The sequence below is a fragment of the Rosa rugosa genome, chromosome 7 (assembly GCF_958449725.1).
Source record: "Rosa rugosa chromosome 7, drRosRugo1.1, whole genome shotgun sequence".
In the NCBI taxonomy this organism is placed as follows: Eukaryota; Viridiplantae; Streptophyta; class Magnoliopsida; order Rosales; family Rosaceae; genus Rosa; species Rosa rugosa.
In genome coordinates this window covers 3672363-3698630 of record NC_084826.1, presented here as the reverse complement: position 1 = coordinate 3698630, position 26268 = coordinate 3672363, and the positions used below count along the sequence as shown (strand labels likewise).

The window sequence follows — 26268 nt, the reverse complement described above, 5'->3', positions numbered from 1 at the left end:
TCTGTGTGATTTAATTGATTGCTAGGTTTTGAGTGATTGTTTTTATTGCATCATTATGAAAGATGTGTGCAGCAGAGTTCTCGATGGTTTTTGAAAAGAGTATTGAGTAACCAAGGTTCGATCCTTGGTGTTGTTGTTGGTTAAACAAAAAGAAAAGAAAACATGCACACAATCTTATTGATTTTATATTACAAAAAGGGAAACGAGGACTATTCTATACTAAGCCTAGTCAGCAGCTCCGGATGGGTTGAGGCTGAGCTCAAGAGAAACGTTTGAGCCACTGTGGTAACCGCCTGAGCCACCAGAATAGTAACCAAATGCGCTACCTTCCTCGGAAGTAGTCTTCAGGTTACCAAAGACGTCCTCGCCGTGCACGGGGAACAGAGGAAGAGTTTGAACCTCCTGGTGATCTCCTCCTCGTTGCTGTAGGGATGTTTGTCCTCCTGTTGTGCCAAAAGAGTTGTACTGGTATTAGTGTTGAAGTGTGAGGAAGATTATGAAACAAAATTTAAATCAAGAAATCCTTCATTACCAGTAGAATAGGTGGAACCAAAGTTGAGATCAATGGATCTACCATCATCAGTAGAACTAGTGGACCCAAAATTGATGTCGATGGATCCACCAGCTGGCCCAAAATTGATGTCGATGGATCCACCAGCACCAGTAGAACCAGTGGACCCAAAATTGAGATCGATGGATCCACCAGTACCAAGAGAACTAGTTCCCATGGGCACTGGAGCAGCATGATTACACCTATTCATCTGCTTCTCTCGAGCCCTGACGTTCTGGAACCAAAAGTAAATGTTCTTACCCTCAACATGTCCATACTGGTTCAGCTGGAGGCAGATCTCGTGAATGTGCTCTGTAGATGGGCACTTAAATCCCTTGACGTAGTAAAGATCCTTGAGGATTCTTATTTGTTCTGGAGTAGGAATCCATCTGGTACGGCTTCGCCAGAAATCCATGTTGGCACTACTTCCAGCTGCTTGGGTGTTTCCTCCCTCCTCTGTTGGTTGCTGTTGTTGTGGTTCCATTTGTTGCGGGGTTTGGAGCTCCATTAGTTGCAGAGTTCGTGGCTCTTGGGTCATGAGGTGAGAGGATGTGAATATCGAGGAATACATGGTTTAGTGTTTGAGGGAGATTTTGTTAGAAGGATTGGAGTTGTTGAACTGGTGATTGGAGATCTGAGATTCTCAGAGGAAAGATGAAATCGAATCTTCAAATGGGAGAGAAGATCAGAAGAGAAGGATTGAAATTGATGAAGAAAGGATTTGAGTTTCGAGAGGAGGACTGCAGAGTTTGAGAGAGAATGGCTGGGGAAAAATTCTTTTCTTTGGTGTGAACAGTTTTTCTCCAGGATGCACCTATTTATAGAACGAGGTGAGCAGATCTCCACCGTTGGATGGACGATCTCTGAGATTCAATCTACGCGTTGGATTAAAGTCATCCGAAAACCCGGAAAAGTTGTTGGCGCGTGGAGAGCGTGTAAGGGGACAGGCCGAACCTCGAGACGCTGTGGCAGACAGCTTTAGCCGAAAGTGATTTGCTTTCCGTAAATCACGGAAGAGACGTGTCGTGGCACGTGGAGTGTACCGACAGTTTGTTGTTATTCTATCGCTTGTGATAGAATAAATAAAAGAAGTTGCATGGATAGTAACGAGAGCAGCTGGTGCTCTAGTGGTTGAAGAGCAAGGCTCTTGTACAAGAGGACAGAGGTTCGAACCTTGCCTCTCGTTTATTTTTATTATGTTCGCTTATGACATAATAAGTATAACATTTGTACACATTATATTAAGCACAGCTTGTGCTCCAGTGGTTGGGGGAAAAAGGTTTCGTGCGGCAGGTTGAGGTTTCGAACCTTGCCTTCCCTGTTATTTTATTTATGTCGCTTATGACATAATAAATATAACACGTGAGCATATATTAATGAAGGCAGCTCTTGCTTCAGTGGTTGGGAGCAAAACCTTCGTGTTCGAGGTCGGGAGTTCGAACCTTACCTCTTACAAATATTTTTGGATCTCGTATATGCTTGATATACGGACGTATATACGGTATGTACGGTATACATACATATATATGGTCTGTACGGTATGCATACGTATATACAGTTGTACGATATGCATACGTATATACGGTCTGTACGGTATGCATACATATATACGGTATACCTACGGTATGTACAATTTCATACCGTAGCCGAGCTGGAAGTCGGTGGGCCGATTGGTAGGCCCAAATGTTAAGCCCAATTGTTCGGCCCGAATGGTAGGCCCAAATGTTAAACCCAAATTGGTTCGGGCCGGTTCGAAATGTGAATGGTTCGGTTTCTTCGGCCCAATTGGCCAGCCCTAATGCTTAGCCAAGGATTGAGCAAGCCCAAGTCATCGTCACTGGGTGACATATTTTATTGGCGTGCTTTTGGGGATGATTTGTTTTGAGTGATGCTAATTGAGTAGCGAAACGCTTTGTGGGAGTGTTTACTGTGCTTGTATGCCAGTACAGGGTGAAGATCTATGTGAGGATCTATGAGATAATCTCTGTGAAGATCTAAGTGATGATCTATGTGATGATCCATGTGATGATTTTGTGTAATTGATGTGGAGTGATGTTGAGCAGTTGTGTTGTGAGTTTACGTTTGTGATGAAAGGATTTAGTGGCCATAGGAATGTATTTTTATACAAAGGGCTGAGGCTTTGTAGATTACTACAGATTTGGAAAAGATGGAGATTCTATAGTTAGAGTCTGACATGAGAGTGAAGTATCCACAGCTCTTTGTGGAATTGGGTGCTTGAATTTCGGGACGAAATTCGTTTAAGGGGGGTAGATTGTAATAACCGGATTTTTTATAATTAATCAAAAGCAAGGAACATGATCATTTCATTCTTTAACTTTCATGATGATTGTCGATTAGAGCACTATGAATTGTTGCCGACACTCGATCGACCGACAGCAGAAACTTAATTCCTTTCCTCTCTATTTCTCTCTCGTTCTCTCTCTCGTTTCCTCTCGTCACAGTCGAAGAAACAAAACAGAGCTTTGTTCATCGTGCTGCACCGTCCACCACAGACCACCAAACAACCTCAGACCACCTTCCACGGCTTCGCCTCGACCTTGCGCAGCTACCGGAGGTAACCTTGCGCGGCGGCACGGCCGGCAGCGACGGCGGCGACCCCGAGTCCGGTTTAGCTCGTTTTCATTCCAAACTCGATATCTCGAGCTACAGAGCACCATTTCACTTGATTCTTGGCTCATTGAGCTCGCCTCATCTTCCTATACAAGCACCAAGAAGGATCGGAACTGGATCGAACGTTTTCACGTTCGTCGGAGCTCGACCCGTGCGGATCGAACAACCAACCTTCGGATCAAGATATCTCGAGCTATACACGATCGTATCTTGTGATTCTTGGCTTGTTGAGTTCATAAGGAAGTTCTGAACAATTCTCCAGAAGGGATCGAGGCGTGAGGTTGTAATTTTCACGTCGATTTTGGAGCTCGCCGGATTCTGGAAATTTTCCACCACCACCGAAGCTTTTGATAGGTATATCTCGAGTTGTAGTGCATCGTTTTGAGTGATTCTTAAACTGGTAAACTCACCTTGAGTTTCTTAACAACTCTCTAGAAGGAATCGAAGCCTGAAATTGAAGTTTTGACGTCGAAATCAAGCCTTGCCGGATTCTGCAAAATTCTGGAATTTTTCCGACCACCGAAGCTTTCGATCGGTATATCTCGAGCTACAGACCATATTTTTCTGTGATTCTTGAACCAGTGAGTTCTTCTTGAGTTTCTTAACAACTCTTCAGAAGGAATCGAAGCCTTAAATTGACGTTTTTACGTCGAATTGGAGCTCGCCGTTTTCTGCAGTTTCTCGCCGGTTTCTGGAAAATTCCGGCCACCTTCATACTGTTCAAGGTAATTTTCGACCCCTTCCGGTCATTTTCAGACTTCGTGCTAGTTATGAAAGTTGTCAAGCATGATGAGAGGAAGAAGAGCAGCCCGGCCCCGACACCATTGGTGGTGGTCGGCGGCGGCTCTGCCACTAACTCCGGCGGCCCTTTCCGGCCACCTCCGGGGATCAAAAATATGGTTTCTGTACATTTTCAGATTCTATATTTCAATACGATCATTTCGATATATTATACGCAATTTTTGGATATCGTATGATTAAGTTATGAATTTTTAAGTTTAGATCGATTTCGATCGTTAGATTTGTGATCTGTGAAGTTAGTACCGTCAGATGGACTTGTAGTTTTGATATGATGATCTTATGACAGTCCCAGTGGCTTTGTGTAGTCATGGGCGAAGATCCGACCGTTGGATCTTCGTATAAATGCAAAACAGTGATTAGGAAGGCGATCCGTGAGGATCCGACCGTTGGATCATCATTTAATTTCAATCCGACCGTTGGATTGTCGTTTGATTATGTTTTTGAGTTATTTGCTAAGTTAAGGTCATGTTTGATTAGGTGATCGACGGTTTGATTTGGCGGACGATTCGTGAAATTGTATTTTGAGCTGTTAAGAAGACGCAGCGGGAATTTAGAGGTGAGTAAACCTCACGTGGTTCATATTACGAACCGAATAAATTTAATTACCTTATTTTGTCGTAATTGCGTGAAAATATTTATGAAATAAATATTTGTTTTAAAATCATATGGACTTGATCAACTACGGTCCATGGGTAAGTAAAATGATTTTTACTATACAAATGAATTTCTCGGTTTATTGCATGTGAACTATAGTTGGTATTAGTGATTATCCCTGAGCGGATAATTACGTATATATATATTTACGTGATTATATGTGAATGGTGTGACATTGAAGAGTGTGGAATTGGGATGATTAAATTATCATGAATTGACATGTAACTTACCATATTTATATGTGATGAACATGATTGATGAGTTCTTGTTAATATTCATGATTTACATTGGAGGATGTATAGAGTTAGAGAATGTAGGATTCTGAGGATGAGGTGTCCGAAGTTCGACGGTTAAGGATAACCGGAGTGTTTGTGTACTGAGGACGGGGATGTCCAAGGTGCGACGGTTTATTATTAACCGAAGTTGTGTGCTGAGGACGGGGATGTCCAAAGCGCGACGGTTTATTATTAACCGAAGTATATGGTGCTGAGGACGGGGATGTCCAAAGCGCGACGGTTATAGTGTTAACCGAAGTATTTTTGCCGTTGCTTGACCCTAGGCCAAGGTGTCAGAGGTAACGAGGCAGTTAGAGCTCTAACGTGTTATGGGATGGGACCAAAGTGGTGACAGTGTTGTGAGATAGGACCAAAAATGGTGATAGTGTTGTGTGATAAGACCAAAGTGGTGATATTGAATGGGTTTGACGTTTGCGTCGTGGATGTTGAGATTGTTGGTTGTGTTGTTGAGTTATAAGAATTGTAATTTAAAATCAACAGTTCTTTCTTGTTTACTCATACTGGCTGTAAAAAGCTTACCGGGTTTTGTGTTGTTGCAACTCCCGGTACACTATTCAAATTGTGTAGCGGGAAATCCTACAGGTCAGGAGAACCAGGACGGTGATCGGGCTGCTTAGAGTAGTGTTATGTGAATTACAGCATTATATTGTGAGGTTTGTTATGCTCATTTAGAGCTTTGCAATTTTACTTTGTAAGAGTGAATTGTAATAATTAACTCGAGGTTTTCGAGTTTTTGTGTTGAGTGGCGAGTGGTGTGTTTGTTTGTGAGAAAAAAATTCAGAACGTATTTGTATTAATTGTTTATTCATGTTTCGGATTTGAATTGGTTATTCAAAATTCGGGGCGTGACAGTTTGACGGTCTTCCTTGGGTGAGCGGTTTCGGTGTGTATTGTGTTGAATTGAAGACGCAGCGGGAATATCGAGGTGAGTAAACCTCACGTGGTTCATATTACGAACCGAATAAATTTAATTACTTTATTTTGTCGTAATTGTGTGAAAATATTTATGAAATAAATATTTGTTTTAAATCATATGGGCTTGATCAACTACGGTCCATAGGTAAGTAAAATGATTTAATTATACAAAATGAATTTCACGATTTTTATGCTTGAACTATAGTTGGTATTAGTAATTATCCCTGAGCGGATAATTACGTATATATATATTTACGTGGTTATATATGGATTGGTGTGACATGAAGATGTGTGATTTTATAATGATTTAAGTGATGTGAAATCGAAAACGTGATTTACCATATTCATTTATGATGATAGTGATTGGTGAAATTATATTGGAAATTTATGGATGACGTGGTATTGAGTGATGATATGATTGAGTATGGATTGGTGATTTTTGGAGTTGTATTTTGAGTACATATATATACACAATAATAGTACGTATCATGGTATTATTGATTCTATTGTGTGAAAGAATATTATTGTACTCGATTTTGGTTTTAGGGTCAACATAGTGACCAGTATGGGGGAATCGGATGCTCTAATACTAGGTGGATGATGGGCTACGATTGGTTGAGTTTAGGGTCAACATAGTGACCAATATAAGGGAATCGGATGCTCTAATACTAGGTGGATGATGGGCTACGATCGGTTGAGTGTAAGAGATGCCATAACCCTTATCGGGTGATGGGCTAAGTTGAGTATGTGTATCGGATGTTCTAACCTATGATGATGAACTACGATATTGACAATTATGTCGGATGCCATAACCTAGGCCAGGTGATGGGCTACGATTCAGTTAGAGCTCTAGTCTGTCAGTCACCGTATTTGTATAAATACGCTTTCGGGGTTTTAGGAAGAAAGATGGGAGTTTAGATCCCGTATTAATCTTTGGTGATTTAGAGTGGTGATTTTAGTGACTGATTTTGGGGATTGTGGATTGCTTTGTGGTTGTTGTGATTGTTGGTTGTTTTGCTTGAGTTAAAAGAAATATGATTTAATAAATCAACCGTTCATTTCTTGTTTACTCATACGAGCTGTCAAAAGCTTACCGGGTTTGGTGTTGTTGCAATCCCGGTACACTATTCAAATTGTGTAGCGGGTAATCCTGCAGGTCAGGAGAATCAGGGCGGTGATCGTACGGGTTAGAGTATTGGTCATAGATTTACAGCAATTGTAATAGTGAGGTGAGTTAAGCTCATTTGAGCCTTACAATTTGATTTGGTGAGAGTGTGTTGTAATAAATAAATTGAGGATTTGGTTTATTGTAATATTGAGAGGTGTGAAGTGTGGTTGTTTGTGAGAAAAAATTTCAGGACGTTATTTGTAATTGTTATTATTCATGTTCGGACTTTGAATTGATTATTCAAAATTCGGGGCGTGACAAGTATTGAAGTATAGACAATAGTACGTATCAGGTTTCAGATACTTTCTTAGCTAGAGCCCAAGTATAAACTTTGAAATATAGACAATATATATAGGCCCCCTCCCACGGCCTGCTTGCCACCTTCACGTCGGAAAAACACCCTCCCATCTCTCTTCTTCTACTTTTCTCTCCTAATTCAAAACCCTAAATCCCTAACGTCTCGTCTCTTTCTCTCTCTCTTTGCACAAGATTCTAGTTTTGTTTTGCGCGTTAAAATTTCTAGCTATATGTGGGCGAGAGAGAAAGAGAGAGCGACTAATATCGCGTTCACGATTCTTCGCGGAAGCTTCACACACTATATTACCCAGAGAAAATTAGAGCAAGCAAATACACTTCATGTTGACTAAAAATTTTGAGTTCACAATTTTGCAGTTAACGTGGCTCCAAAGACCATATCATGTTGATGATAGTTAAATTAAAAGCTATTGATTTTTTTTATTCACACTCAAGATTGTCAATTGTAGCAAGGGTGAGCAAGGGTCTTTCCCGCATAAGACTAATTAAGGTTCTAACTACTCAAAATAATGTCACAAAAGTGACCACTGTTCCTAAAGAACAGCAGTCGAAAATCTAATTAAAAATCTAACCTAAACTACTCAGAAAATTATGACAATTTACATAGAAGTACTAGACACACAGGGAGTCTAGCACAAAAAATTTCAGAATTTTTGGAGTTCGTTTACAATTTATAATAAATATGAAAATAAAGAGTACATAAGCAGAAAATAACAAAAACTGGTTTTAAGATGGTTTGAAAACAATATGATGAAGATAGCTAGGAAAGAAGCATCCACCCCGACTATCACACACAAGACAATTTGTTCAATCTTAATTCTCCAATTAATCTAGATAAAGATGCTTAGGTTGGCTCGGGGTACGCTTGAACACAACCTATTACCCTTTCTTACTTTGTACGCTAGGCAGGAAGTTCTGTACACATAAACTATTCTCTAACATGCAACCTAAAGGTACGCTTACTAGATTTAACAAGAAAAAATCATTAAGTTTGAAAATAGTTTGAGACATCATTAGGCATCACAATAAACTTAGCGCCTTACTAAACCTAGGACTTAGTTCAATGCAATAAACTTAGCGCCTTGCTAAACGTAGGACTTAATTAGTTTACTTGATAGTGAAAACTAGCAATTGCCTCTATATATAGAAGGTTTGAGGAGTCCAACTTTTGACACAGACATCAAACAATCAAAGCGATAGAATCCTAACATGCATACTAAGCGTGCACTCAAAGCATACAAGCCAGCATTCATCAATGGAAAAGTAGTAAACTAAAGTCTCATCTTGAATTAAAAAAATAAATAAAATCAAAGGTCAAATCATATTGTAGTTCATGTCTAGGGGCTTCAAGCAGCCCCCTAACTAATAAAAACCTAGTTAAACATTGAAGAAACAAAACAAAATAAAGAAGCTAGGGGAGGAAGGGAGTTCTCGAGAGAGAGAGAGAGTGAGCTGCATATAGATCCCCTTTTATTTGCTTAAAAGTTACTTTCATCTTTCTTGTTGTTTAGGAAATCCAAAACCTAAAAGTAACTAACCCTAAATGCTTAGGTGGAATTTTCCTATGGACTTTTGAACCTGATGACTTATTCCAACCATTCACGTCTCATCATTTGTCCTATTAAGTTGGAATATGAAGCACAAACTCGGCCTGGGTTTCCCGGTGTGATTTGGACGTCAAAACATAGATTCCAGTCCAACTTCAGATTCACGCACAACTTGACCTTTTTGTACTAAATAGTCCATAAATTCTTCTAGAAAAATAATATTGATGAGCCGTAAAACGTTATAGAAACAAGACATCCGAGGCTTTCTATCAATATAAAGATCATTATCTAGTTCATCTTGAGCTGGTCTCAGTGCTCTGTCGAAGTTGACTGATCTGCACAGGCATATTTGCCGATTTTGCCTTTCAATATCTCTCCTTTTCTTTTCTTCTTCTTCTTTACTCCAAAATACCTATAAAAAAAATAACATAAATAAATAACTAGAAAATACAATTAACTAACAAAGAAAGTATAGAAATTAACGTTATAAACATCGCATAATTATACTTCTATTAGTCAATTAAAAATGGATAATACTTTCATATCTTGTTTGTCATTGGGTTCCAGTTTGTTGGAATATCCTCATCTTGTAAATATTCTTACATGTAAGAAGGGCGAAGGAGTCGATGGCGATCTGCAGGAGAGTGAGAGGTTGATTTTTTGTAGGGGCTGAGTGACTTGGACCAAACCAATGGAATCATTACGTGTATGAATGATTCAATGCATATGCAAATACATAACGCATATTTCACATTAGGCACGCGTTAATGTGTTTGAAGTACAATGCAGTAAAATAAGAGTACCCTGTAAGACAATCCAATTTGACTCGAGAGCATAGGACAAAACCGTCGATTTCCAATTTTACTCGAGAGCATAGGACGAGAGGAGCTAGCATTGGGCTCTGACCGCGTGCCTGTTGAAGAATGAGTCGGCGACTCATAGGCAGTGACTTGGTTAAGCTGGGAACCCACCAGAACCGCAGCGAAAGCGAGTCTTCATTGGGCAATTGTCGCTGCTTGTGGACCCGAACCTGGGTGATCTATCCATGATCAGGATGACTCCAGAGTCGAGAACATAGGACAAAACCGTCGATTTCCAATTTGATCGACTAGTGCTGGAAGAAAACCCTTAAAAAAAATGCATGGTTCGACCATTGAATTTGTTGTAGGGCGACTACCGGGCTGAGGATGTCCTCACTAAAAGTAGAACATCGATCTCTTAAGAATGGGTCCCAATTTGACTCGAGTAGGAGTAGTAAACCGTCGAGGCGTCGATTGATCTTTGAATACTTTATGGAGACCTTTATGCCCACATCACCATATTAAATTGCTTATTATATTCGCAACGATTTCTAAAAAGGAAATAATATGATATATATATATTTTTTTTTTGAAATAATATGATATATTCTTTGACACTAATAATTAACCGCGTTTGTTGAAGGCTTGAAAGCAAAAAAGAGAGCCATTTTTATTTTGGATAGTGGGAAAGTAGTTAGGTCAAGCTTCGTGGAAAAAAATCGTTGATATAAATCTCTCTCTATATATACTCGTAACAGAAACAGACTTTAGGGCTTTGGAGAGAGAGAGAGGGGTTTATCAGGGATGGGAGGGAGTTTTTCAGACGTGAAAGGTGGCAAGCAGGCCGTTGAGCTCTTTAACCGCTACCGTGGGGTTTATCCTCTCTACACTCCGCTCGAGGTAACCTACATATTTTTTGGGATCTTGCTAAATAAATCCAACAAATTTCTTAATATACCCAGCATATAAAAGGTTATCATTCATTTCTAAGTTTACCCCTCCTTGTACCCAGCACCAATTTCCGTCTTCATGATTCCACTTCGACTCCGCTTCAATTCTTCTAAATAACCATAGTTTGCGGTTACTCCCTCCGATCATTGGAGCATATATATATATATAGATTAATAGTTCGAGTTAGTGCAATCATATGCCCACTTAGTTCTTGATGAAGCTTTCTTTGCTTCGTTGAGCATAGCAGCAAGCCCTGAACCCTAGAAAACGGCAAAAACAAAAATATAATTACTGAGCTTGAAAGTACTTTCTAGTTCTACTGAGGGATATTCTCAGGCTAGTCTTTGGTCAAGTGCTTCTTGTTTCTAGTATCTTGGAATGCATCTGTATGGCCAAATTTCTTGTGTTCATATTCTTGTCTTCATGCTAACCAGCTAATTTCTTAATTATGTGTTAATTCAAGTCAGACTTCTTGCAAGTTAAGACTTCCAAGGATGGTCGAGATCTTGATATTGGAGCAAGTATATATCTCTCCATAGCTTTGCAACACAATCAAAGAATCACATATTGCCATCGTTGTTCTTTCGCCCTATGCTTTTTTTATACTTGGTGTTGGATGAACTCTAACATGAGATCCCTTGCTGGGTTTAAATTTGAAGATAAATTTTAAGTGTTGGGTAGACTGAGATACTTGCTGGGTTTAAATAGAAAGACCTTTTTTTTTTTTTGAGAAATCAAGGTAACCAATATTTGCCCCAATTTTACCAGAGCTTCTTCCACACCTAGGTGGGTCACCTTTGGTCTTAAGAGTGCGTGTAATACACGCTCTGTTAGGATTCAGGTTCCTTTAACTTTTGGTGAGGAAGACCAAAAAAACAGTTTACCCTAATCCGATTAAACCAGATTAAATTGGTTTCATCTAAGGACTTTTGCTGATTCTCTCTTCTTCTTCAACCTCCTCCAGAACCTAGGTTTTGTTTTCTGGGTTGCGTTTGGCCTCAAACCAAATTTTCATAAGAACACCACCAGTCTATCCAATATGTCCTTCAGGAATTTTTATTTAAATTTGAAATCATTCTTTCATTAATCCAAGCAACAAAATATCGGACTGAACTACATTAATTTGATCCTTATCAAAACAATTACTCTGATTTGATTACAAGAGAAATCTAGTCCCCACTCAGCCAACAAGGCACCAAAGCTGGACATACTAATTCAAACAAATCTCAAAATTGAGTACAAAAAGGGGATGATGTGTCAAGTCTAGTTGTCTTCATTTTTACTAGCCGCATACTTGTGCGATGTACGTGTCATTATTAAAAGGAGGAGAAAATAAAAGTTTTTTTCTCATTTATTTCGTCAATTTTATGTTTTTTAATTTATTTATATTTTACCATAATAATCTTTTTAGATAATTTTATTATAAGTTTTTATTTATTTTAAAGGGTACTGTGGGTATTTTAAAATCTGGTGCAGCCCTTGACACTAAACTTTGGTTTCCCTTTATAGTAGTAGAGATATGTATACAGTTGACCATTATTTGGAACGAGTTTCTGTCTACTGTATAAGATGATCACTTGGGTACGGACAGCGTCATAGTCTCATAGATAGTGAGAGCGTCATAGTCTCATAGATAGTGAGAACTATTAGGTCTGTAAATATCATTTATTTTGTCGAAGAGTCCCATAGTCGTTGTTTAATTATGCAAACAAAGGAGATGGCCGGCAAGCTGGAGGAAATAGGGACAGGTAGTGAAGTAATACTGAAGACGGTATGTTCAGTATAAATACGGTACAACAATTTAAATCCAAATTGATGAAAACCACCGTCATTTGAGTCTGCAGCAGTTAATGGACAGTTGAACTTAAGAACATAAATGCTGTAATGAATTGCTTATAAGATAGTGCTCAAATAAATGAAAATGGCAAGATATACAAGATTGTAATGGATTTTTTTTTTTTTTGGAAAATGGACTTGTCATTAACTGAGCAAGCTCAAAAGATAGTGATGGCATGATTAGATGCATTAGCAGATGATTTACTGATAGTTTTGATGGTCAGTGTTTTGATGGAGTGAGGACAGTTGATCAGTTCAAAGCACTGGAAAGATATCTGAAAGCTGACAATAATGCCAATCGCTACTGTAAGTTAATTAGCTTTACAACTTACTTTAATTTTGTGCTTTTTTATTCGAATAAACAGGGATGCTATATATCTAGGACTAGGAGCATGAGAAAAATTAGTGGCACTGAACTTATGAATTCAAAGGTTTGACAATATATAAGCACAGTTTTGGTGACATGCTTTATGGATATATAGACTATAATTGTTTTGATGATCGATCTTCTTCTGAATGTTCTTCAGGTGGTATTTGTGGAGGTACTCTCTTGCAATGTGCCGTCCGAAACAGGCAAGTGGATGTTGTTCGTCTACTTCTTTCTACTGGAGGTTTGCTACTAAATCATTGCCTTTCGTTTTCTCATCATCATCATAAGTCTTTATTGCGCAATATCAGATGATCAATAACAAATTGTCCAAAATTTTGCAGCCGATATCTTCAAGACTAATGATGGACATCTTCCTCTCGACATTGCTAAGGAAGAAGGGTACCACACAATTGTCCGTTTATTTGAGGATCATCTCTTTGCTGAAAATGAAAACTGGCGGTTGGTTATGGCGAATAGAGCTTCGCTGGACCTTGCATATTTGCCCAGCAGTTCGTTTTCTTCCAAGCCAAGTCATGCTGCAGATTCACATCTACTGCCATCCGCTCCACCACTACCACCACAGCTAGTGGTGTTGGAGGAAGTATCAAACTTTCATGCGGCATCTTCCAGATTGAGCAGAAGCTCTAGCTATATTCCAGAATGGTCAGATTACTGGGGCAGACCAACTCCAGATGCACCTAACAGTTTTACTTCTTCTGTGCCAAGTCATGGTGAAGGTTCACAGCCACTACCATCTCCACCACTAACTGTTCCACCACTAGCAGCACTTCCTGAAGAAGAAAACACCAATGATGAGGAAGAAGAGCGTCAAGTGGCTATGGCGATTAAGGTCTCTTTGGAGCCTGATTTGAAAGAAGGAATCATCCCACAATGGTCATTTTGGCTGGATGAACCAATTGGAGAGGCATCTAGCAGTTCTACACCTTTGCAACGAGGTCAAGCTACAGGTTCACAGTCACTGTCATCTGCTCAACAAATTCCAAATGATTCCAGTAGCAGTCGAGAATGCGAGTACTGTTATGATGCTCCGATCAAAGCAGCTTGTGATCCCTGTGGGCATGTTGCTTGCTTCAACTGCTGGCTAAAGATTCAGGACTCTGCAAACAAGTGCCCTCATTGTCGAGTAGAGATCAAGAAGATTATCAAGCTTTATATGTAACTATGGCATTGAAGCTTTAGTGATTTGAGTTCTGCTATGTTTTGTCCGCTGTTAAAATCTGTTTCGTTTCTTATCCTAGCATACTGTAGTTAGTAATATCTGTTAGACATCACAGTTGAGTCACACTAACTCATTACTGTTACTTGCCGCTTGAAATTTATTCCATGTAAAAAAATTCCTCTATCATTATGTTTCCTGTAGTTAAATAGATACCAGTTGATACCAGAATGCAGGGATGCGGCATAAAATGATAAAATACAAAGGTTCATATCCAAAATGGAGCTTATCCCTTGTTATTAAACTTGCTTAGTTCAATAAATAACTAGAAGATACACTAGTTAACATAATCAATTAACAAGTCTAAATATTTGCCATAGACTAGTTCTTTAAAAGACTAGTTCGTTCTCAAAGTCAAAATATTTGTCATAGACTGTAGTTCTTTGAAAGAAGAGAAAAACACTATAAGCACAGGAGTGTTGCTAAATGGCTTTTAGGGTTTAGCGATAGGAGTATGATGCACCAGCAAATGCATAGCGAGATGAAACTGGCGTACGCAGAGCTTCAGGCTTCGTCACCTGGTATGGAGCAACAGCATCCAGAGCAGTAGCAGCACGTGCCGAGTATAAGCTTCTCCCTAAACGATCATCACCAGCAGTAGCAGCATGTGCCGAGTATAAGCTTCTCTCTAAACGATCATCGCCTGCAGCACGTGCCGAGTATAAGCTTCTCTCTAAACGATCATCGCCTACACCACGTCCTGAATATAAGCTTCTCTCTAAACGATCATCAATGGCAGCAGCAGCATGTGCGGAGTACAAACTTCTCTCTACAAGATCAGGTGCTCTCCTTTGCATGGGATCATTCTCAACCAGGTAAGATTCTCTCCTTGCACCAGCTAAGTAAGATCCCAAAGGAACCTCCTCTCTCCTCTGAGGGGCTGTATATTGGTCCAATGATGAAGCCCCATAATAGCTATAGTTACTATAGTAAGGATCCCTTGCATACAAATCTACAGCGGCAGCAGCTGTTGCAGGAGGCAACTCATGTCTAGCACCAACAGTATAAGCTGGGTACTCTTTCTGATTCAAGTAGAGAGGATCAGAAGGAACAGTTTCTCGATGTACAGAGGCAGCCTCCCTATAAAGGTTTGGTTGTCTTACAAAATGATCCCTTTCATAATCTCTGTGCTGAACTTCCACAGCTGGACTAACAGGGCGAGGAGCCAGATTTCTTCTCTCTCCTTGAAGACCATAAGCTCGATATTCCTTTTCAGAGAGGTACAAATCACGAGGAATTTCCTCTCTCCTTGCATGCTGCTCCCTTTCATGAGCTAACGCTGGATAACTCCTGGCATTGCCATTGGGATAGGGATCTCTAGCATGTGGATCCCTATGTGAAAGTGGCAGCACTTCTCTCTCCCTCCCACGAGTTTCCCTATCTCGATTGTCTGCCCTGAGTGGGGAACGTGTGGGTAGAGAAGATAAATGAACTTGAGCCGGTCGGAAAAGTGCTGTGAGCTTCCTGACCTGAAAGAATACTGGTTATCATATTCCAATATATGTAAACGAAATACAAAAATAAAACAATGACAGCCGTTTCCAACATGGAAGAAAAGACAAAAAAGATTAAGAATTTATAAAGGAGGGGGCAGATTTTCTCACTTGTCGAACTGTAAGTTCTGTTTTGAACTTGTTCTTCTCATCATAGTTTTCCTTTATTGCCTTCCTGAAAACTCTTTCATGCAGAGGAAGGCAATCTTTCTCCACATTGAACCGAACCTGAAGTTTGAAAGTCATCAGCACAGTTATACAAAAAAAAACTAGTAACCAGGAGGTAGATTTAAGAGATTGTTACCTGAGCAGGGAAGGCCCCACCGAAAGCTTTTGGCTCGAGTTTTAAGCCACCTGAAGAGGATGCCTTGTAAACTCCGTATAAAAGCTTAAGGTCAAAATCATAGAGAAAAAGCTTCAACCCAGGTTTAATACCCAACACAGTGTCTTTTTTACCCACTGAAACACCCATTATACGATAATGGAAGCAGTCTGGCTTTGTCTTTCCACTGCACATGAATATTAAACCACCAAGCTTTTCTCTCTTTTCATCACGTTTTTTGCCATTCATTTCACTCTTTACACTCTTGTCCGGCCCATGACGTTTTTCTGTATTCTTTTGCTGGCTCTTTTCGACTTCGTCCACCTTTCCTTTATTCTTTTGTGCCTGATGGCTCTTATCTGTCTGCTGTTCATCGGTATTTTTCTGTTGCTTATCTTTTCTTGAACTCACCTTCTTCACATCTTCTCTTTTGTTGCTGCTCTCTTTGGGACCCTTATTCCTGAACCTCCTCCTGTTCGCATTAGCCAGTGAACTACTTGTAGCTTTGCTACCTTTCAAACTGTTATCAATCAGAGATTTCTTCACGATTTTAGCTTTGCCCTTCAATGATTTTGGGGTTTTCTTTCTAGTATTTGATGCTTCTGCAGGGGACACGGCTTTCTTTTCAGTCGAATCAGGTTTGTTCGATGCTTCTGCAGGAGACGACATTTTATTTGCAGCTGACTCAGGTGTACTGAGTACGTCAGCAGAAGAGGGGATCTTTAATTCAGACAACTCTGGTTTGTTAGGTGCTTCTGCAGCAGAGGGGATATGGTCAGATAAATCTGGATTGAGCACTTCAGCAGAAGAGGGGATGTTTGATGACTCGGGTTTTTTGGGTGCTTCTGCAGAAGAATGGATATGGTCAGATGACTCTGGAATATTCAAGACTTCTAACTCGGGTGTACTCAGCACTTCCACAGAAGAGGGGCTCTCCTGTTCAGATGACTCCGGTTTGTTGGGTGCTTCTGCAGGAGAGGAGATATGGCCTGAGGACTCTGGATAATTCAATTCTTCTAACTCAGTTGTACTTAGCAGTTCCACAGAAGAGGGGATCTCCTGTTCAGATGACACTGGTTTGTTGGGTGCTTCTGCAGGAGAGGAGGGGATATGGTCAGAAGATTCTGTATTATTCAAACCTTCTGTAGGACTCTTTATTTCATTCCCCTTGTCTGTTTTCGTATAGTTATTGTGATCCATACTCCACTAAACAATTAGGCAGACAAACTCACATACATCCTGCAAAGCAAATTGGTAACGAAATGATCCTTTTTGTTATACTTTCCAAAAGAAAAGCATCAGGAACAACATAATGAGGACAGGATATATTTGAAACCAGAAAGGAACAAGTTGAGCACAAATATAAAAGAATCACACGCATGTTTCAATTTTCATTAATCATACTGCTTCCAAGTTGGGCAGGCATGGTAGCACAGGTAAGTCAATATTTCTATCCCAAGGTTTTAACTAAAATTTTAATGAGCTCAACATGGGAAGTTCACTGGCGGGCTTTTTAGTCTGTAACAAAAAATAAAATAGAAGGCAAATGAAGGTCAAAACACATTCCATCCTTTGCCCTATTCTGGCTATAGGCAAAACTGGAGTTGCCCCTTCCTCATATCAAACAGTTAATACTGAAAACCACCAACTGAAGAAGTACAAATCCTAGGAGAGGATGGACGGCCCACTATTTCCTAAACAAGCTTAACCTGTGCCATCTAAATTCAGTTCTTCCCTTCTATATATGAAAAACCTAACGTTTATGTACACCCTTGTAGATCTACCCCTGCGGATAATTATCATCACCACTCATATTCAACATCTAGACATAACAAGGTCTAAGCAAGAGACATCCAAGAGTTTGAGAAATCATAGTTGCACTCAGCATATGGCCATTTTGTATTATCTAAGCTCCAATATATTTTGATTATTTTCTCAATCACAATCACATAGCACCTTCTTTTACCAAACGAAAAAAAGAAGAAGAAAAAGAATCACATAGCACCTTCATTGGTAAAACAAGTAAGAGTCAAACTAACCCTAGGTTACTCTACTTCTATCATATCATATCCGTTTAAACCAAAATTGTACAAGATTAACAACACATAGGATTCGTAATATACCACCACAGCCTATATGTAGGTTCGTTGCAATACGGCAGCAGCAACTACACATCAGAAAAGACCCACAATAACGATAGAGTTAATTTTTACTAACAAATTGCTTCATTTTTCTCCTTTCAGTTTCGTTTCCATCACTCCTGAATGCCAAATCTTCTTTTAATTGATCTCAATACCTATACAGGTTGCAGTAGCAAAAAGGGAATTTATTTAAGCCTTTCATGCTAGAATGCTAGATACCAAATACCTACTTAACGTCTTTGTCAACTTCCCATCTACAGAACTGGTATGACTTCACTACTTAAATCTACAATTGACTAGTAAAAATCACGACAAAGGCTTTGACTATCAAATTTATTACCGTACTTGTCGGATGGCTAAACATGCTAAACGTGCACTTTTACTAATTATTTCAATAACTTCTAGGGACATGCTCTTTTACAGTTTACCTGCTCAATTAAGCCAAAATCAACTAGAAATAAATATGCTGAAAAGGGCTTCACTACGGAAAGTCTTGCCAGACTTGGCGGGCGAAAAACTACTACCTAGACCTTTGCTTTGGTACATCTGACAGTTTCACAGCCAATAAATTTTATCTATCTGTCCTCTCCTTGTACTGTTATCGCCAAGATAACATTCTGTCCTACTGCAAATCCTCCAGAACTCACAATTAACATCTAAAATCCAAGGGACACACAATAACATTATCCTCCTATTTCAGCAAAGATGCTGAAAACTTTGAACAAACGCAAAAAAGTGCATTAACTAGTTACTGTTAATTATGTTATCTCACACCATAACTCCTTTGGGTACCAAAATAAAGACTACAATCACATACAGATACCATTATTTTTCGCATACTTGGAAAGCAATGTCAAAACTTTCAATCACAATCAAGCCTCACACACTCAAATTCAGTGACGAAAGATAATCCCAACTAAAACAAAATCCCAGATTCATATAATTTCCAAACGATCAACAAAAAAACAAGGAAACATCTTTACTCATCTCTCAAGCGAAACCAATTACCAACCCTCCTTTAATTCCTATACTTGATCATGCAACAAAAAAAAAAAAAAAAAAAAATTGATTTGACTACACAACTCAACAACCCTAGATCGCTGCCCAGAAACGAATGAGAATTGAGAAGCACCAGAGTATATCCATCAATCTCTACAACTCGGGATTCCAATTTCAATCAAGCATTCTCAATCAATCAGAAGAATCACATAATTTGGGTTCTAATTGTTATCCAGAAAAGTAAATAGCACCAATTCAGCGGAAGATTTTCAAGTTTGGATTATCTATTGGTTCAATTCAAATTCGGCATCAAAAAGAAGGTAAGGAAAATCCGAAATCAAAACCCGAATATTATATGATTCTAATTGTAATTGTTAGGGTTTGAGAGAGAGAGTACCTTTGGTGAGAGCTTGAAGAGAATTAGGTAGAGAGAATCCGAAGAGAGAGAGAGAGAGAGGTCAATAACAAACCAGACTGTAAATAATATATATATATATAGCATTCTGTTAAATATCTCTAATTTCATTTCGATTTTTTAATTTTTTAATTTTTTTTTATAATTTAAGAGATAAAAGTAAATTAGCAAGATTCATGGTTATCCTCAAAGGTTAATTTTCGATTTGTGATTGCTGAGAAATAACTATATAGTCCGGAGTGCCTTATATTTATGACACTTAAAATTGATTCTTTTTATTATTATTATTTTCTGGGTGTATTCATCCTATTGATTTAAAATTATAAAATCATTACTCGTGGATGGAATGTTATTTGTAATGTCGAAAATGCTTTTATATTAGTAAAAACATTGTCTATTAACTATTGATCTAATTTTTGATAAAAAAAAAAAAACTATTGATCTAATGATTAAATAAGTATTTCAACACCCCCTAAATGTCTCCATCAATCCATGTTACCCATATGAATAAACCGATCGATAAGACCCAAAATAGATAAATCTAAATTCAAGTACTATTTGTCCAAATTTCTCATCATTTAGATATTTCTAATATATGCATGTAGTAATTGTACTCGATCGCCATAGTTGTAAAGACTTTCTCTCACCTTTCCGACCCTTGATTGGTTTTACCCTTGGATATGAACTAGGGCTACATCTGTGACTCTATATGGATTATATTGATCCGTTGTTCTAATTAGGGAAAAATATAGGGGCAAAAACACTTGAGGAACGATATCCCAAGTACAGCCTCGCTAGATTTCATTCTATATTCATATTGTATTTTTAGATGTACTTCTTTGTATGATTACATAATCACCTCAGTCACCTGTACTTCCTCATAAAGCTTAGCTTCTATTTTCATCCAATGATAGATAGAGATAAAAAAGAAAAGTTACTAACCGAGAAACCAGTACAAATTTCATCATTTGGCAAAAAGAGAGCAGAAAAAGCAGTCACCTACATTTAGTTGATTGATGGCTTTAAGATCACACAAGACTACAAAATTACATACAAAACCACCCGAAGGGTCCAAAGAAACCTAATCCAAAGCAAAGAAGAAAAACTAACTCATTCAAGATAAATTTTAACATCAATCCCACTATCAATGAGGGATTGAACAACTGCTCTAATCTTCCCTTCAAACTTGTCTGTGTCCCTGGCCCCTGGGAGTATATGAAGCGATATAGAGTTATAGACATCCACTTCTCTAGCCCTATCGGCTAAAATTTGGCCAATGGCTATACAGGCAGGTATATCACATCGAGACTTGAGTGCAGGCAGAGTTGGCATTGACACCCATTGGGTAATACCCACCCAATAATAGTTTGTGGGTAATACCCATCAAATAATTCGCGGGTCTGGGTATTTACACAACCCATTTCTAAACGGGTAAATCCATACTCACCCATTTACCCGTTTTGAATATGGGCAGGTTTTTTTTTTTTCCCTATTTTCAATCTTTTCAGTTTTTTTTCCTTTCCTTTTTTGACAAAAATATTTTTTTTTTTAATTTTATTTTCATAGTCAATTGAGTATTTCAAGTACTTGAGACATTGTTTAAGAAAGAAATTTTTGGTTTAGTTACGAGGAAGCAATAAGTTTAAAACAAATATTTATTTCCGTAAAACAATTTTCACAACTTGGCGATTAAATGTAAAATAATAAAATTCGGTTTGTAAATGAACCATGTGAGATTTACTCACCTCTAAATCCCGCTGCGTCTTCTCTAACAGCCAAAATCACAAAATCACAAATGATCGTTCAATGCAATTCCGTCAAACACCTAATCACATACGGTCTCAACTTAGCATACAAATCACAATTATACGATGATCCAACGGTCGGATCCTCAAGGATCGCCTTTTGAATTATCTTTTCACAATTATACGATGATCCAACAGTCAGATCCTCACGGATCGCCCTTAGGATCATCCTCTCAAAATTATATGAAGATCCAACGGTTGGATCATCCCATATCGCCTTTAGAATCATCCTCATAAACTTATACGACGATCCAACGGTCATATCCTCACGGATCGCCCTTAGGATCATCCTTTCAAAATTATACGAAGATCCAACGGATGGAGCGTCCTGGATCGCCTTTATACTATCCAACGGTCGGATCCTCATCTGAGACCACACAAAGTCATCGGAACACTTCTACGATCAATATATCAAATCTACAAGTCGATCGGACGGCCTGATCCTCACGGATCAAAACCCATTTATGCCAATATATCGAAACTACATTTCGTAACAATTGAAACTACATATCGAAATCCACCATGTTCTCAACCTGAGATGCTGGAGTAGCCGATCTCCGGCCAGATTGCTGGGTTGAAAGGAGAGAGAAGAATCAGAGAGAGAGCCACGAAGAATCGGAGAGAGAAGAGAAGTGAATAGAGTTTGGGTATTGGGTAAATTTTATGTACCCGTGGGTAATACCCATACCCACCCAAACTTCATAAATGGGTACCCATACCCATAAAAAAAAATACCCATATAGAATAAATACCCACAGGCACCTATACCCATGGGTTAAAATGCCATCCCTAAGTGCAGCTTTTACGTCTTTGGAGTTGGTACCGGCAACTGTAACCTGCTTGCATTTTATCCTGTGGGTGATTGAGGCTGACACAAATCGTTTTGAGATGAACACATCAAGTGTAAATGGCTCTAGGTAGGCTATGGTGCTCTGCTTAAATGATACATGTTTCTGTGGATTTTTGGACTCCTTTTTCCTTCTGATAAAGTGAATGGCCGACGACTATTGTTATCATTAACGAAATCCTCTACCCCGAAAAAACTTTCTCGGTGCATGATGAATCTGTACAGCAGCTGAGTTTGTTAAATAATTTCTCGTATGAAAAACTCATGGACGTCACATTACAGTTTGAGCAGTTTACAAATTGTGGCTAGCTGTTTAAGTGTATATAGCTCAAGATTTAATTGATTGGAATTGGAAGTACATTGTTCGTATACTGGAATTCAATCAAGTAAGCGGGAGCAAATCAATAGTATAATCTTTGTAAACATAATTAATGTAATACTATACAAGTGAGGTCGGGAGGTGGGGAAAGCTAGTAAGGTCATAAAGGTTGACAAACTATAACATTGCAAAGGGAGGAAGCAGGACTGGTTCAACCAGATCTTCACGGCATTGTGTAAACATAATAAATGTTCAAATTGTACGTGTTCATTCATGCATCCATCGTAAATCGTTGGATTGAGATTAAGATACAATGTTGTGACAAGAAAGCATGGTTTACTTCCATAAGGGATTTGAAATGAACTTGTGCATCGTGGAAACCACTAGTGGGCACATAAAAGCAAGGCCTAAGTCTGTCTCCACAGGCACAAGCCCCTTTGTTCCACACCTTCCCAAACACCTGCTTCAACATCGTTCTTCCCTTAATTCTCACTCACAAACAAGACACCTCAAACTAGGGAGTAACTGGTTCCGATTTCCGGTTGTCTTTGACAATCTATAAACAACAGAGACACGAAAACACAAACAGAGAAAATTCATATTAATCCACATTTAACAAAAACTAAATTCTGATTGGCTACTTGTTTATATAAACCAAACGGATGTGATTCTCAGTTAGTTCTTATAGGAATTGATAAAAACTAAACCGAACTGCTTGAGTTTAAAATTAATTATTATTATTATTATTTTTGAGAAGGAGTTTAAATTTTTTTTTTTTCATGTTTTAATTATACGTAATTAATTCCTATTGATATTTTAAATCTCTACTGGCTCTCAAGTCGAATATTCCAAAAAAAAAAAAATTTAATTCTTCTGAAAAAAAAGTCTCAAACATTAATTGGATAAATTTCTCAAAAAAAAAAAAAACATTAATTGGATAATCGTCCCTTTCCTTAAATTAACTCGACGTTAATTTCCATAACTGTTTAACTAACTCAACATTGGGCCATCGTCCCTTACAGTAAACTGGTCAAAGCCCAATAATTTTGGCCCAAAATAAAAAAAGCCTACACTTAGTCTCCCGCCTTTACGAGCCAGAACTAGTGGGTCTTTCTCCGCTGATTAAACCCAAAAGGGGCTTTCTCCATCACCCTCCTCGCGTCCGTAGAAACATCGACCCGATTCGGAAACCCATTTCGATCGCGACCTCTTTGGCGGTGAGATAATATCCCCAAATTACATTCAGTTATTTCCCTTTCCCCATTTACAACTCTGCAGTTAGTTGAATTTGACGTGAATTGATCGTGGATTGTGTCAAAGCTCTTAGCTTTATTCATTTATGGTTTGCTTCCCTAGCTAGTCCGAGTACGAATTGGTTTTTTCTTTTTTTCTTTAGTAAATTAGTGAAGGAAACATGCTTTATCTTGGATACTGATGCCTTGAAGATGAAAAAGTAGCTTAATTGAAGTGAAATCCTGCTTAATCGAAAAGTTGTTACAATGACAATTTTCTTCCCTTTTTCTGGGTTCTTCTCTCGAGTATTTAGAATGTCATGATTTGCTAAAAGTAACTAGTTATAATGGTCCCTTTTAGATTGTAGTCTAATTTTGATAGAGTGAGAGAGAGAGAGAGAGAGAGATGCAAAAATTAGTGTTAATTGGTTCTGTAGTCATAGTTCAAGTCGAGTTTCACCTTTTTATAAAGATGGGAGGGCAAAGATGATGTAAAGGCTAGATGGGTGCTTATAAGAGTGAGTGGTGCTTTGTGAGACAGGAAATGGAATGTCATTCTCCGTCAAAGAGAGATGGCATTAGCATGAAGGAGTCACAACTGCAGCCTTCATACTCCTAGTTGCTTCAAGAGATTGAATGAAGCTTAAGGTGCAAGTACTTCAGGTCATTTGTGTCTTTACTGATAGCATAGGAGGTGTAGTAGTTCTCTGACTTTGTTTCATTGCAATTCAATGGTTACCTATTTTCTGAACCTTTCCAGTTTGTCATATAACCTGGTATCTCTCTGTTAAATAGACTCTAGCTTACCTGATCAAGTTGATAAGTTAATGCTAAAACCCAGGCTGCATGTCCTAAAATTGGACATCTAAGTCACTCAAACCCTCAAATAACATGAAAACGAAACTCAGGAATGTCCTTTTGGTATCCCTGAAATCAAAGCTGCACACGTAGTTGGCATGATGATCTGGCAGATTTGGCTAACTATATAATTTTTTTTTTTTGATTGTCTGTGCTTGTTTGAGTTGTGTCTTAGTTTGCCTTTTTCATTATAACTTGTCAGAGTAAATGAAACTTAGCTCATAGGTTTTCCTGTGTTTTCAATTGGCTCCAGAGTAAATGAAAGCTATCCATTTGGCCCAGAAATCACATACCCAATGAGATACCAAATCCAACCTAGGAAATTTGAAGTAAGAGATAGAGAGAGGCAATTAGCTTCAGATTTCTTAGCCCTCATAATTCCGCAATCACAAGAAACTGAGGCAATTTGAATTTTGAAGGGGCAAGTTTTGGAAACAAAAGCCAGAAATTAAATCAAGAACAGTTGAAATCAAACTCAAGACTTTATTCTTTTTTCAAATTCGGGGTTTGGAACCCGGTCTTAGCCGGGAGGCTCAGCCCCACGCCTATTGCCTAATAGAACGATGATCACCAAGGTGTACATTAACACTAAACCTTGGGAAATTTATCACCATAAACCAGTAACAGTTTAATTAGCCATCTATATACAATTGAAGGAACAGAAGATAGACTTAATAAAATAGCAGTTTGTCTTCAAGACTTATTACTGCCCGAACCTCTCCAGATAATCGTCTGTCCATGGCTTCAAGTAAATGGACTTCCCGTTCGATTTGATGATACATTCCTTTTGTCCGTGCTTGTACCCCAAGACACGACACACCAACAGAGGACTGCTTAACTTGATGAAGCCATGGAGAGGTTTTTTCTTTGGGTACAGATATATCAATTGCATATCTTCACGATTGACTGCAAGTTCCCTGTTAAATTTCAGAGGGTTAAGAGGGCAAAAGCACAAAAAATGGTTAAATTCTTTGGATCAGAAATCACAATGGGTCATTACCCGGTGAAGAAGTTCAGCACTTGATTGTGCTTCATGGCATATTGATTAACATCAAAAGTCATAAAGATGGTACGCATTTTCTCCTCGCTAGTTAGCATTGCCGGCTCTTTTAGCTGATTAACTGGTTGATTAGCAGCTTAAAGACAAAAAATTCAAACTTAGAGAAGAGATTTGTACTGCGGTAATAAACGTGAAATAGGCAAGCAAAACAGAAAACCAAGAAAGCATCCAAAATAATGATCATTCCAAAAACCAAGCATTAATTAATTACTGAAACAAAACTGTTCGTCACCATGCTAAAGAAACCCAACATTCAAAACCCAGAAGACAAAACCCAAAACCACGAAAGCCTCCAAAATACTAATCATTCCAAATCAAGCGTTAATAATTGGGAAGAAAGATTTGATTATAACGCTAAAGAAACTGAATTAACTCACAGATTATGTCGTCCTGAAATCTTTGGTTTATCTCTGGCTGGGAGATCGTAACTTTCTTCCTTCTTGGAGCTTCTTTCAAATTTCTTCTTTCTGTAAGAATAAAAAAGAAGAAAGAGGAGGAGAGGAAGAAGAACAATAAGAAGAAGAAGAAGAAGAAGAAGAAGAAGAAGGGGTCAATACCCATTTGAGACAGAGAATTCTTGAAATTACAGAGAAAATTAGAAACAGAGAGAGTTCTGAGGAAGAAGACGAAGTGAAAAAAGCAGCGGGTGGGGTTTTTAAAATAACATGAACGACGCCGTTTTATAATAGCGGGTGGGTTTTTAAAT

At 38.6% G+C, this 26268-nt stretch overlaps 3 protein-coding genes and 1 pseudogene across 3 annotated transcripts; 1 reads left to right on the top strand and 3 right to left on the bottom strand.

Annotated features, from left to right (window-relative positions):
• The first annotated feature begins 10336 nt into the window (after positions 1-10336).
• LOC133719707 (putative E3 ubiquitin-protein ligase XBAT34) lies at positions 10337-14197 on the top strand. Its single transcript, XM_062145877.1, has 4 exons — positions 10337-10577; positions 12689-12770; positions 12992-13075; positions 13176-14197. Exons 1-4 carry the CDS (start codon positions 10482-10484, stop codon positions 14012-14014), a joined length of 1101 nt encoding a protein of 366 aa, XP_062001861.1. The 5' UTR covers positions 10337-10481; the 3' UTR covers positions 14015-14197.
• Positions 14198-14282: 85 nt separating this feature from the next.
• Positions 14283-19532, bottom strand: LOC133719705 (uncharacterized). The gene is made up of 4 exons (XM_062145874.1): positions 19424-19532; positions 15869-17125; positions 15676-15792; positions 14283-15540 (listed from the first exon to the last, which is right to left on the bottom strand). The coding sequence occupies exons 2-4, from the start codon at positions 17084-17086 to the stop codon at positions 14512-14514; spliced, it is 2364 nt and encodes a 787-aa protein (XP_062001858.1). The 5' UTR covers positions 17087-17125; positions 19424-19532; the 3' UTR covers positions 14283-14511.
• A 1019-nt stretch (positions 19533-20551) lies between these two features.
• Positions 20552-22884, bottom strand: LOC133720526 (uncharacterized; annotated as a pseudogene).
• Positions 22885-25013: 2129 nt separating this feature from the next.
• Positions 25014-26268, bottom strand: LOC133720313 (uncharacterized). The gene is made up of 3 exons (XM_062146567.1): positions 25940-26268; positions 25503-25638; positions 25014-25419 (listed from the first exon to the last, which is right to left on the bottom strand). The coding sequence occupies exons 1-3, from the start codon at positions 26121-26123 to the stop codon at positions 25206-25208; spliced, it is 534 nt and encodes a 177-aa protein (XP_062002551.1). The 5' UTR covers positions 26124-26268; the 3' UTR covers positions 25014-25205.

What these genes read in the sequence shown, in the direction of transcription:
- LOC133719707 (XM_062145877.1), top strand. Translation starts at nt 10,482, where the DNA reads ATGGGAGGGAGTTTTTCAGACGTGAAAGGTGGCAAGCAGGCCGTTGAG. An exon ending in CAATAATGCCAATCGCTACT is followed by an intron (nt 12,771 to 12,991) that starts GTAAGTTAATTA and finishes AATGTTCTTCAG; the next exon opens with GTGGTATTTGTGGAGGTACT. An exon ending in TCTACTTCTTTCTACTGGAG is followed by an intron (nt 13,076 to 13,175) that starts GTTTGCTACTAA and finishes AAAATTTTGCAG; the next exon opens with CCGATATCTTCAAGACTAAT.
- LOC133719705 (XM_062145874.1), bottom strand. Translation starts at nt 17,086, where the DNA reads ATGGATCACAATAACTATACGAAAACAGACAAGGGGAATGAAATAAAG. An exon ending in GTGGGGCCTTCCCTGCTCAG is followed by an intron (nt 15,793 to 15,868) that starts GTAACAATCTCT and finishes TTCAAACTTCAG; the next exon opens with GTTCGGTTCAATGTGGAGAA. An exon ending in CAGAACTTACAGTTCGACAA is followed by an intron (nt 15,541 to 15,675) that starts GTGAGAAAATCT and finishes GTATTCTTTCAG; the next exon opens with GTCAGGAAGCTCACAGCACT.
- LOC133720313 (XM_062146567.1), bottom strand. Translation starts at nt 26,123, where the DNA reads ATGGGTATTGACCCCTTCTTCTTCTTCTTCTTCTTCTTCTTCTTCTTA. An exon ending in ATTTCAGGACGACATAATCT is followed by an intron (nt 25,639 to 25,939) that starts GTGAGTTAATTC and finishes TTTGTCTTTAAG; the next exon opens with CTGCTAATCAACCAGTTAAT. An exon ending in GTGCTGAACTTCTTCACCGG is followed by an intron (nt 25,420 to 25,502) that starts GTAATGACCCAT and finishes GAAATTTAACAG; the next exon opens with GGAACTTGCAGTCAATCGTG.